At 35.2% G+C, this 13005-nt stretch overlaps 1 protein-coding gene and 1 long non-coding RNA gene across 2 annotated transcripts in view; one reads left to right on the top strand and one right to left on the bottom strand.

Moving 5' to 3' along the window:
• Positions 1-2885: 2885 nt before the first annotated feature.
• On the bottom strand, positions 2886-9920 carry LOC128990472 (uncharacterized). The gene is made up of 4 exons (XR_008490531.1): positions 9771-9920; positions 8334-8562; positions 6193-6329; positions 2886-3185 (listed from the first exon to the last, which is right to left on the bottom strand). It is a non-coding gene; the product is annotated as an uncharacterized LOC128990472 (long non-coding RNA).
• Positions 9921-10395: 475 nt separating this feature from the next.
• Positions 10396-13005, top strand: part of LOC128990391 (mitogen-activated protein kinase 1) — a 132819-nt gene continuing 130209 nt past the window's right edge. Inside the window, exon 1 of the mRNA XM_054412742.1 lies at positions 10396-10591. Within this exon, the coding sequence (XP_054268717.1) occupies positions 10458-10591 (134 nt within the window). The 5' untranslated portion in view covers positions 10396-10457. The remainder of the gene's footprint in view (positions 10592-13005) is intronic.

The raw sequence follows: 13005 nt of genomic DNA on the forward strand, positions 1-13005 counted from the left end.
GGAAGTGGTGAAGGAAGTAGTCTAGGTGAGCAGTCCGGAGTGTGGGAACCGTTTATGACGATTATATTAAGGTATCTGCAATCCTAAAATGCTATGTAGAAAAGGTGAGCAGTGTGGAGTGTGGGAACTGGAAACAGATTGTAGCAGTTAGAATAATGTATTTGCAATACTGAAATGCTATGAGAAGGGATGGAAACATGTCCACGAAACAGGAAATTGTGAAAGAATTAGTAAAGGCTAGCAGTGCAGAGTGTCTGGGAATGGATTCATATCTGCAATACTAAGACTGCTTTTATAGTAAACTAATGATTTTCCCCGAACGGTCTCCAACAAATATTCTTCACATTTTAAGTAATTCAATCAGCTGATTTATTTATAAGGATTCTTCTAAACAAACTGGAAGTGTGGAGAATCTTCTTTTGTAAAGTAGCTCAAGAGTAATATTTATAAAATTTATTTATTACTATTCCATATTATTCTATAGACTACTAGCTGTTGTACCCGTGCTTTGCAACGGGAAGAGGATACAGAACAGAAACATTTTAATCTTTACATCTGTTGCATATAATAGTTACACATCCCCCAACGCTTTTAGAAACAAAATTCAACGTTTAGAAACATTTAAGTTATGACTTTTAAATCTGGTAAGTAGTGGATACCACCATTTTGGTTTTGATTAATTTTAAATCTTGTGTTGGCTGATATGCGGAAAACTGACCAAATCCTCGAATAAAACTTTGACATACATTATTTACCTTCATCTCCTTTAGTTACATATATCTTTTAATTTATTATTGACATTTTCAACAAAAAAACTAATTATTAGATTTAAATGACAATTTTTTAAAATTTAACTCTTCTTTATATTAGTCTATATTAAGTTGGTATCAATATCGTTGCTTGAAATCGAGCAATTGCTAAGTATTACAGGCGTTATTTTAAAACGAATAACAGTCATATTTTTTTATGACTATAAAAGATTCGACTCAAAGATTATGGAATACTCAAGATGTACATAACAGATCGATATAATCAACATTTCTTGGAAATATCTTATCATTTGTCAAAAGCTGATTTTGTTTTTTAGTGTTTATAACACACATTATTTCTATTACTTCCCCTTGGTGGTGTTCTATGATTTTCCTATGTTTCCATAGTTTGCAAATCGTCTCTTTTAATGATTACTAAGAAATGCAGCACAGTGTTAATTCAGTTTTCTTTTTAGTATATCAATTTAATCAGACTCTCTCGTTTTTTCCCATTGTAATAATTACGCCAACCCAAATAGTAACTATTTCATTTCAACCGAGTAAGTAAATGTTTGTGGCAAACTAACTGTTAAATTAGCAAACTTATTGCCTGTTTACAATTAACATATGTTCTTCTTCTCACTTTTAATTTCTGGTTGTTTACATTTAAATGTCAAAGCAAATGTAAACATTGTGAATTTTCTCATGCTATTTCTACAACAGCTGGAGTTTCAAAACAATGTTTGTTTCCCATGTTAATCTTATGGAGAAATACAAAACTTTAAAGAGCCCCAGGGCCTCACTCTCTAATTATTTCCCTAAAAAGAAAGTTTCCTGCACAACTTCACGTTACGCTCTTTCCAATGACACCAAGAACATGTAAATCGGTTCAGTAGTTTCGGAGGAGTAATTGTCACAAAAAACCTGCTTGCGTATTAAATAAGTACTAGTGTCCCTGTTGCTCGAATTCGAGCAATTGCCAAGAATTACAGGCATTATTGTAAAACGAATAATAGTCATAATTTCTGATGACTTTAAAAGATTCGACTCAAAGATTATGGAAATACTCAAATGTTCATAACAGATGGATATAATCAAAATTTCTTGTAAATATCTTATCATTTTTCAAAAGCTGATCTTGTTTTTTAGTGTTTTCTACAATTAGGAAATTAAAAAATCAAAAAACATTATTTCTAATTCTTCTCCTTAGTGGTGTTTTATGACTTTCCTATGTTTCCATGATTTGCAAATTGGCTCTTTCAACGATTACTAAAAAATGCAGCACAGTGTTAATGCAGTTTTTTTTTTTAATATCAATTTATCCAGGCTCTCTCACTTTTTTCCACTGTAATATTTACGCTAACCCAAACTCAAATAGTAAATATTTCATTTCAACGAAGTCAGTAAATATTTGTAGCAAACTGTTAAATTAGCAAAATTATCGACTTTTTACAATTAAAATATATGTTCTTCTTCTCACTTTTAATTTCGTACAACAGCTGGAGTTTCATAACAATTTTTGTTTCCCATGTTAATCTTATGGAGAAATATGAAACTTAAAAGGGCCCCAGTGCCTCACTCTCTAATTATTTCCCTAAAAAGAAAGTTTCCTGCACAACTTCACGTTACACTCTTTCCAATGACACCAAAAACATGTCAATCGGTTCAGTAGTTTCGGAGGAGTAATTGTCACAAAAAACCTGCTTGCGTATTAAATAAGTATAGATAGATATAGATATAGATAGATAGATATAGATAGACTTTAAAAAATTAGGAACATCAATCTCCTTAAAACCAAATCACCACAAATCCTTCAACCACTCAAAAGTCACAATACAATAAATCATTAATAAAAACACAAACATCAGCTGTTATAAACTTTAGAATATTGTTATGCCTTATCAATAGTGTTTCATCAGAATATATAAAAAAAACAACATTTAATTTCATATAATTTTATTCATTTCAGTACATCAATACAGAAATAGCGATCTATACTATATAAAGTTGGAAATGATTAATTTACCAAATATCGAAATATAAGAAGGTTTCAATTCAACTGACTTATACGATCCCCGCCCATAGATAGAACAGGCACCCTGCTAGTTAAATATCAAGATATCTCGTTTCACCCAAGACAAGGTCCATTAGTGGAAGTAGGCTAATCATTTTAACAAACATAATAAACAGTTTTGTTTTTTACCAGGCAGAAGTACAAACAAATATTAAAAATTTAAGAAAACATCTTTATAAAAATAATAAAATTTTCTTAATTAAATAATCTAAATGAGAAAAAATTTAAATAAAAGTATACTGGTATTCAAAATAAATATTAAACTAATCATTATAATGAATCTAAACTGATTTGTCTTCACTTCTTCAGCCTTCTCTCCCCCAACCTCCATGCCTCCATTGCCATCCACCCTGTCATCAGGCCTGGAATATAACAGAACAAAAATTAATACAGTCTAACCTTGATATAACGAACCTCAATATAACGAATTCCTTAATAAAACAAATTTTTTTTAATCCCCTAGAACTCTCCATTAGACACAATGTATATTTTACCTCTACATAACGAACAAACCATAACAACGACAACGATTTTGATGAAATTTGGCACAAACGTGTAAACCTACGATTATTTGAACGAGTTCGCGATCCAGCATGATCGGACCATGGGAACGGGGGTTTACGGGGGGTTTTATGGGGTAAAAATAGGTTTTTCCCATTTTTGACCCAAAAAACATAAAAATTAGCAATTTCTTTCCAAACCATTTTGTAGAGCTTAAAAAAACAAATAACTTAGTATATTGAAGCGTTATTATGCGCCTTATGGTTACGGAGGAAATTCCAAAAAATTGTAAATTTAAAATTCCCATGTTATTCTTATGGAGAATAAGTAAACTGTTGTAGTTTGCTTGTTTATGAACATATTTTTATCAAATTTGGAAAATGTTTTTATTTTTTACTAACTATTAACGTTTTACAAAAAAACAGTTTTACCCTCCCTGATGCAGCAAACCTAAGTACTTGTTAAACTAATTCTATTTAAATCGGGAATAAATGTTATATTTGTAAGTAGACATTTCAGTGTAAATCAAATCAGTCAAATGGAAATTCGCTTAGTCTGCAGGTTTGCTGCAGTGGGGGTATTTTATTGTTGTTTTTAAATTGAAATATTTGTATATCAGCTTAGAATTAGGAAATTTAACGTCATCAAACAATGTTTATGTCGAGGGTAGGTTAAGTTAAGAGGAACTTGGTTGAAAATATACATATCATGACCATGAAACGCTCATAAAAAGTAATTCATTGAATAGAATGTGAAATTTACAGAAAGTGTCAAAAGTTATAATATAGATAGGTAGTAGCTACCTCTGGATTAGAAAACATCATAACTAATCCATGGGTAGTAATATGAAATTAGGATTTAAAAATTTGTGAAAAGGCAAATGGTGTAAACAATATTTCTCTCAAAATGGCAAAAATATATATGTTTGTCAATTATCTCCTTGAGAAAAAGTTTCAATTTTTAAGGTGTGTACCCTACTCTTAACACATGTTAATTGTTCAAAAATTTTAAAATGATTCAAGTAAATGTGAACTTTATAATTTCACTATTTTTTACACCAAAATCTTTCAATACAATTATTCACATTAGCGAAATTTTTAATAATTAATTAGGGTTAGATACAACAACAAATATACAATCTCACTTATTTCATAAAATCAATAATCAATGAACCATCAAATATAAGAATAAATAAACATGTCACATTTTATTTATATTCGTTACAGACAGTTAATGAATCTAATCAAAAGAATAGTCCCTGCTCGTATTGATTCATTGTACTTGTTTACTGCCGATGAAATAACCAATATTTATACAATCAATATTCAAAAGTAGGCCTAAAAAGCAGATATTCTGATAATGTCTTTGAATATTAGCTTTGTATTCTACAAGCAGAAAGACAACAATTAACGTGCGGGAGTCTACCTGACTGAGGGTAGAACGAAACTTGTTCGCAAACGGGACTCCTTCCCAGGTACCTCACCCCACAGCCAAAAATTTGTTTGCAAACGGGACTGTTCGCAAACGGGACGACACCATTCCCACCACCCTCCAACACTCACTCACTTGACAGGGTGGCAAAGAAAACCGTCGAATAATTTTGTTTGTCAAACGCCCTGAATGACCTTTTTTATTTCTTAAGATAACAAATTGACCTGGTGGGCAACGTTTTATGTCAAATGATGAGGTCATCACTGAAAAAGAAGAGTATTTTGAAGGCTTTTCATGTTTGTAGGGTGCTATTTATTTGGACAGCATTTGAAGGAGGTTTTGCGGAACTTTAAGATAAGTGTATAGAGCTAAATAAAAGGAGATTATAACAAAATAAATCAAATTTATCACAAAAAATTGTGTTATTATATATTTTTCTAAGGTCTTATTGAACCACGCTCGTACTAAATAATTAATTGTTGTATGAGAATTTTTCTACTTGTTTCAACTGCTTCTGTTGACAGGGCTTTTCCATTTGTCTTAAAATTATTGCTGTTTCAGTACTAACCAAATGTAAACACAATGACATATTCAAAATAATTATAATTACTGTATGGTGTAAAAAAATATAGCCTACATTTCCTAAAAAACAAAAGCAAATTTTTGGGCACCTCTCCAGTTAAAATGCTGGTTAACACATTCGCTGCGGCACGTCAAAGGGCGGGCGTAACCCAGTGCGGCGCAGCCCTCAGCGTCGAACAAACCCGATTGCCGCGAGTGATTGGCTTTCCAATTTCGGTCTGAAGAATAGCAAAGAACGTGCGGCGATGTCCTGCTTTACAAGAGTCGACGTAGTTCGTTAAACACCCACAGATAGCAGCACTGCTTGGAACGTAATACATAAAAAAGTCCAAACACGACTAAACACAAGCGCAAACTTACATAAAAACAAACGCGAACTTAAAAATCCGCAAAAAATCGCAGCACGCCCGAACTAAGGAGTGGCGGCAAAAACAGATTTCTATTGTGTTTACAGACCACGCTCAGCAAGTAGTAACGTTCACCGTCAAACACTAGACTCATACTGGCTGCTTTTGTTCGGCCAATTAATTCAAAAATTCCGCCGCGAGTGCCACCAACCGGAGCGGCGGATCTGCAAGCGGCGGTAATGACGTAATACTCAATATGTCCCCCAAGGGCTGACAGAGTTTCAATTCCCTAGTTTGAAAACGGGGACAACTGTAACACCATTTGCTTAACCTTACACAAGGACGTCTTAGGACGTCCTCCGCTATTTCTTAATAGGGTTGAGGACGTCTTAAGCGGGCAATGTGTTAAATACTAGTAATTCAGGAGGGTTATGCGACATAGGCTTCGGGGCAATGGACACGGCCCTGGATTTATAAGTATTAAATTTAAGTAAATGGCAAAACTTACCATAAGTTAGTTTTCTTCAATCTTAGTCTTACTGGCCCCATCCTAAAACTCCTCTTCCTCTGACACCTCTCCCCTGTATCCTCCAGTGTCGGAGGATATTAATTACAACACCCCCATTTTACTGGTAGGCTTCAGCTCTGTACAGAAATATTGCAAAAAAATAGTGTTATACAAATAATTTTAGTCTAACAAATAATACAAGTGTGTACACTCCTTTCTATATTTGCGATATTCAAATAGGTACACAGCTAATAGGAAAATGTTTGAGCAAATCTGGGTCAAGTTAGTACAAAATATTAGAATTTGTAACAATAATTTGGTTTAGACAAAATAAATTGCTTCAAATATTAATTCATTGTTATTTCCCAATTTGCAAAAATGCAAGCTATAGCCTAATTATAAGTAATTTCCAAACAACATGTTTCGAGATGTAATCCAAATAAATTTTAAGTAGGGGCCTGGATTTAAATTGTTATAAAAAACTATAAATTTGCATACAGATTATATATTATCCTCATGTTCCACCAAAAACTATAGTAACTAGTGGGCGAAGTGGCACTTTGCTACACATGAGAGAAATGTTTAAACGCACGAGCCGTAGGCGAGTGTGGAAAGTATCTCGAGTGCAGCAAAGGCAGTTTGCACTTGTGTTAGAAATTATATTTTTCTTACAGTTATTATAAAACATATAAATAATTAGTCTTTCAAACTCTGTTCAACACGTTTATAGGTTAGGTTAAATCCATACATTGGTGAAATGGTAAGCTGTACCAGTTGATCGTAGTCGTAATATCTTGAATGGGTAGCCAACTTATTTTCAAGTGTACGTATGTATTATACGTGTCTAATAAAACCACGCTGTTTTGTGTTGTTTGGTTGGAATACAGGAGTGCGGCAAAAAAAGAACGCGGTAAAAGTAAGTAAATGCAGCAATTAGCAACTTTCTGTGCTATAATAAGTGCAAGAAAGGCCACTTTGTAAGGTGACAGTTGGAAAAATAATTCACATGCGCTTCATTTTGAAAACTTTGAATGACTGACTTAAACAACCTTTTTATTATTACTGTTATCATGTTAAAATGTGTAATTTTGCACACAGGCCGCCTAGTTATTAGTTTATAAGGAATGTGATAACTGTATACACACATTTTTTGTCCTAGGACGCTACAGGCACTAGTCCGGAATTTTAATTCACATTTCACACTTCAGCCTAGGTCTAGGGCTGTGGTGTTCACAAAAAAATAATAATAAAAATAATAAATAAAATCCATTGGTCATCTGGCAGGATTTGAGCCCGGTACTGAAGTTCTGCTCGCTCCCCTAGGGTAAAGAATTTAGTCAATTGTAGTTATTAGGCAGGCCTATAAAATACGTAGAGGAGGCTATGACTTAGAGCATTGGAACGCCGATAAATATGATCAGCCATTAATATTAATCGGGGCCAATTGATGTGACGTCAATAGGCCTATGAGCAAAGACAGAATCATATTTATTAAATAAAGTTGTCACTTCCAATTGCTTGGTGTTGAAAACAATCAGCTGTAGGCTTAAATTACTTCACCCACAGTTCATTCCACTTGTTAATGTAATCCACTCTACCTTGACTATTCAAACATTTTGAGCGGTGATTTATTCCGTTTCAGTAGGCTAATATTCATCTGCAGTGAAAAATAGTGGTCTTTGGATTCAGTACGTAAAAATCTACGCAGAGGATACGGGTCCGGCAACCGGACCCTAACTGTCATAACCTAACCTAACCAACCAAACTTGCTGATAATGAAAAAAATCGAATGAAGGTTAAATTCTGTCCATAAAATAAATTTATAAACGCAAAAAATTCAAACAAAAGATATTGTACAGTTAAGAATAAACCCACCCAAATATGGACAGTAGGCCTAGGACATAAAAATGTTCTTTCCATGATAGATAACCCAACCTAACATAACTTAACCGCCGCAAAGCGCTGTACATCTGTACAGCGCTCCTCCAATAATACTCCTCCAAACACAAGCCTACACAACAAACACAAGTCCTTTGGTGAGCCTCCGGATAATACTTACCAAAATACCGATTTGGACTTTGAATTACTTAGTTAACAAACAGCCTAGAATCTATCCCAAAGGGGAAAGAATATTGACTCACCTCACTTAAGTTATGGTTAGACCAAGGAACATTATCACAGCAGTATGGTAATTGCCTCCAGGGTACACAACTCTGGTCTCTCTTTCTCTCTCATCTGCAGTGATATCGATGGCAATGTCGTCCAGAACAGTTAGTCCTCTTAACTTATTGGTTCAAGACAATATTTAAAACAGAGACCAATTTGGGTTCAGGTTAAATTACAGCCTTTGCTCCAGGATCATCTATAAAACTAACAATGAAGTCATCAGCAATGAATGAATATAATCCAAGTCTAGTCTTACACCAAATACAAACAGCTCTAGAATATTTGACAGCACTTAAGTTTACGTCCTACACTCATTCCAATGAATGTATTTCTTTAATAGGCCTACTTTCTTTCTTATTACTTGGCGACCATACAAAGTAGGTATTTTAAGCCAAGTATGAATGGAGATGAGTGTAGGATGAGTGGAGCGATCTTGTAGTCTTGTTAGTGACTAAGACCGACATTCCTTAGACACAGCTGTTAATTAATAGCCCAAACAGCTAATGGCAACTAAGGGACATACAGTTTATAGTGGAATCCGAACCACATTAAGTTATTGCCTTGGTATAGGCCTATAAGTACGAATTGGTCTAATTATCAGGATAGTACTGGGGAGAGTCGTAGTAAGTACTCACTCGTGCGGACGTTAATCCACACCAGGGAGTGTCGAATCCACAGTGCATGCCTATAAATATCCACAATTCGTGACCTCCTAGTAGCTGGATTACAGGACGACGCCACCCGTCCCAGTCATGTTGATTATTTCATTTGATAAACTTAGGCCTAGGCCTATATCAAGTTTGGTTAGTTAGGGTAAAACCTAACCTAACTAAAGGAATGAAATATTCAAAATACGGGTAGAGTTTGTTAGCTGGGCTATGCTAATAAGTATAGATTGAAACTATCGATTCGATTAGTAAACCTTCATGCGATATAAGTGCAGCCAAATATTTTTACATAACTTAAACAAATTCTTAAAGTTGACACTGGGTCAGTGGGAAAGAGACGGGTACAGTTTCTTAACTGGGCTATGCTAATATCGATTGAAACTATCGAATTGAAAATAGAGATTGATTAATAATCGATATTTGTTAATATATTTATTATCAAATTAAACTATCTTAACCTAACCAACCAAACTTGCTGATGGTGAAAAAATCGCATGAAGGTTTACTAATCGAATCGATAGTTTCAATCAATATTAGCGTAGCCCAGTTAAGAAACTGTACCCCCTAGGGGTAAATGCCTATTCAAACATTTGCTACAATATTGCTTGATGATCCAGAATTAGCCTACGAAAAAGCTGTATCTTAAGCCTGTGTCACACTACGCTACTTTACTAGCAGCTAGCGAAATAGCAGCTACTAAGTAGCCAATGTGACATAGGCTTTAGGTTCTTGTTGGTGACTTACCTAAGTTAGTGTCTGGTAGGACTAATGTTATTAAGTTATCATGTTGATTAAGTTTTTTATCCTATAAAAATTAACTTATTTCACATTATTCCTTAAAAACTATAGTTTGTAACACTCGAGTCATCTATTTTCTTGTAAACAAGGAAAGAAATAAACAAGATAAATATTTACAACATAAAATTTCTTAGTCAATAAAATGTAGAAATGTCCGTCGGAAATCGGAATTCGGAATCAAATATTGCGACTCGTGAGTTGAGGAACTGAACGATGAATTAGAACAACTCCTTTTCAAGAGTAGCTCCGAAGAACGGGTGCTTGTCGATATACTGGGACTATTTCAGTGTCGACAAAATGAAACTATTTCATTGTCGACAATATGGGATGTCGACAATTTGTGGTGTCGATCATTTGTGACGTCGGTTATTTGGGATGTCGGTTAAGTGGGAATATTCCAGTGTCGACAAACTGGGAATAATTCAGTTTCGATCAATTTCTACGGTTGTCGATATTATGGAACCCACCCAGTACGATTACGTTACAGCTGTCAAAAACGTACTCTATGCAGTGTTTTTAAATGAAAAGCATGCGCAAGGTGGACAAAATACTGACACTGACATCTGTTGACGAAACGAAACTCCCTTGATTGTATCGCGTAGAGACGTCCGAAAATTTGATAGTTTTGATAAAATGGCGGCGGAGGTGGCTGGTGCGGGTGAAGCGGGTGTAAGCAATGCCGAAATAGTGAGAGGACAAACGTTTGAAGTCGGACCCAGATATACTAATCTAGCTTACATTGGAGAAGGAGCTTATGGAATGGTCGTGTAAGTATTTACCTGCTAATTTACACCTTAGGCACAAAGTGGTATTTTTCTATGTAAACTATGGTTCATACAATGTCATAGCCCAACACTAGGTTACTGTTTTTAGCCTAGCTGGGCAAAGTTGGTTTAAAACTGTTTTATAATAAAAGTATCATTCAGTAGCTTACTTTGGTTAGCAGTGAACCTGATAGGCTATATTTATAATAGGCTATGAGTTATTTACTAGTAATAACCAAGGCCTAACTTACCTGGGATCCACAATCAAAGTATAGGCCTGGGCCTAGTCCCTTTATGGTGGTTGGTGTTAAGTAATTGATTTAATCGGTACTTTAGTATTATCCGTAAGCCACCCTATTGCAACGCACTGCGGCGGTTATGTTAGGTTGGGTTACCGCATCATAAATATGTTTGTAAGTTAAGTTAGGACTTTCCTTGTTTGTTATGAATCAAACAAATTGACCAAATGAGTCATACTTTTGCATGTCAAATTTCCTTCAAGTAGGCCAAGGTCAGGTCGTTGACCGGAGCGCGCACATCACCTGTCACTGCTTGTATAACGAAACAAGGAAAGTCCTACAAACATATTTATGATAACCCAACCTAACATAACCGCCGCAGCACACTGTATATCTTAGTTAGGCCTACTTGTCGGAGTATAGCGCTAGCGACGCATCCAACTCAATCCTCTCTGACATCGCTGCCTTCTGGGAGGCTGAACTCAAATGCCGCCAATCGTAATCATGTCAAATTTGAACAGTACTTAAGTTAACTTAAGTCAATTGAAGTATGTTCTTTCCAATTAGGCTAAGTACCTACCTATATTTAACGTGTAGTTAAGTATTTTTGGTCTCCGGTAAGTAAAAAAAATCCCTCTTAAATAAGTGGCCTCCGGATAATACCAAAATACCATTTAATCAAGTAGGCCTAAGCCACAGAAAACATACTACTATAACCCAGAATGCCAACCGCGTGGTAAAAAGCATTAAGTGTTTTGAGAGAGCTTTGCCTGTCAATCGTAGGCAGCGCCACCAGCGTTGCCATGCACTCAGCATAGCAACGCTGGTGGCGCTGCCTATGATTGACAGGCAAAGCTCTCTCAAAACACTTAATGCTTTTTACCACGCGGTTGGCATTCTGGGTTATAGTAATATGTTTTCTGTGCCTAAGCTAACATAAAACATAAAAAAAACATATAGGCTAACATAAAACGTCACAAGAAGCTTATCCTAAGTTAACAAAATTAGGCTTAAAAACTTAAAACAGAAAACTTACCTAAACTCATTCCCATTTGGTTTCCATGTGGATGATTATGATTCTAGCTGTCAATCAGGAAGTCAGGGGCGCTAAAGTAGGCCTAACCTTTACGCTACCGTCTATTTAAAAGAAACAATTTTAAATCGCATTTGAATTCCAGGTGATTTGACTCGGATGCCTTTAGATGTTGCTAAAGTGTTCTAAAATCACTTTTTAACTAGGCCTATAAGGCATAAAAAGCTCAACTTTATTAAATTACTTTTTGGCACTGAGACCTCATTTAAGCAATAACTCCCAACTCACTAGGAGACTGGTGGGAATTTGGGGTTTTGGGTGGGGGAGACATCAAACATGGTTTAAGTTACAGTAATCATCGGGAGAAAAGGGCAATTTGTAAGTAGGCCTAATTACCAGGTATGGATGGATAATCAGCCGGACTTCCCTGAAATTGATAAATTTAATCAATAACAACCTAAACATTAGTTGTTGTGGCTCAGCTGTGTTTGTTGCTGTGGTTTGTTGGAGCATTAGAAGCATTGCTATTGGTCTGTGCCTCTGTGGTTATGTTTACCATTGTGGAGCGGAGACAGGAAGGCAATCCGTAGGCCTAAGCTATTGCAAAAGGCGTTGGAAGTACAAATGTGGCGAAACCTATAAAACACTAATTGTGACATTTAAATAAATATATAGGATGGAGAGGACACAGCTAACTCACCTGATGAAAGGTTGTAGACGAGTCAAAGAACACATTTCATGATTTTATGTGTTCTTTGACTCGTCTGCAACCTTTCATCAGGTTAGTTAGCTGTGTCCTCTCCATCCTATATATTTATTTAATCCAAGCTAAATGCTTTTTCCTAAAAACATATACCTTAAATTGTGACATTTGTGATTTGCGTTTTAGTGATTGTGTCTGGAAGTCGCCTTTGGACATCCTCATATATAACACGTGAAGGCGATTTCTACGAAACACTACTCCTCCGTTAATAATGGACGGATTTTTACAAGCGATGTGTCACATATTTTTTTTTGTAGACGCCCCCTTTCACCAATTCCGAATAAAAGTCCTTGGCTTTGCCCCACCGGCCATAAAAATCCCAATGTGTTTTTAATGAAATAAAGATTTTGTTTGTACTTAAACATTTGTTTTTAGAGTGAGT

Source organism: Macrosteles quadrilineatus, unplaced genomic scaffold, assembly GCF_028750875.1.
Source record: "Macrosteles quadrilineatus isolate MER2022 unplaced genomic scaffold, UCM_ALF_1.0 Scaffold_1__1_contigs__length_201487025, whole genome shotgun sequence".
Lineage (NCBI taxonomy): Eukaryota > Metazoa > Arthropoda > Insecta > Hemiptera > Cicadellidae > Macrosteles > Macrosteles quadrilineatus.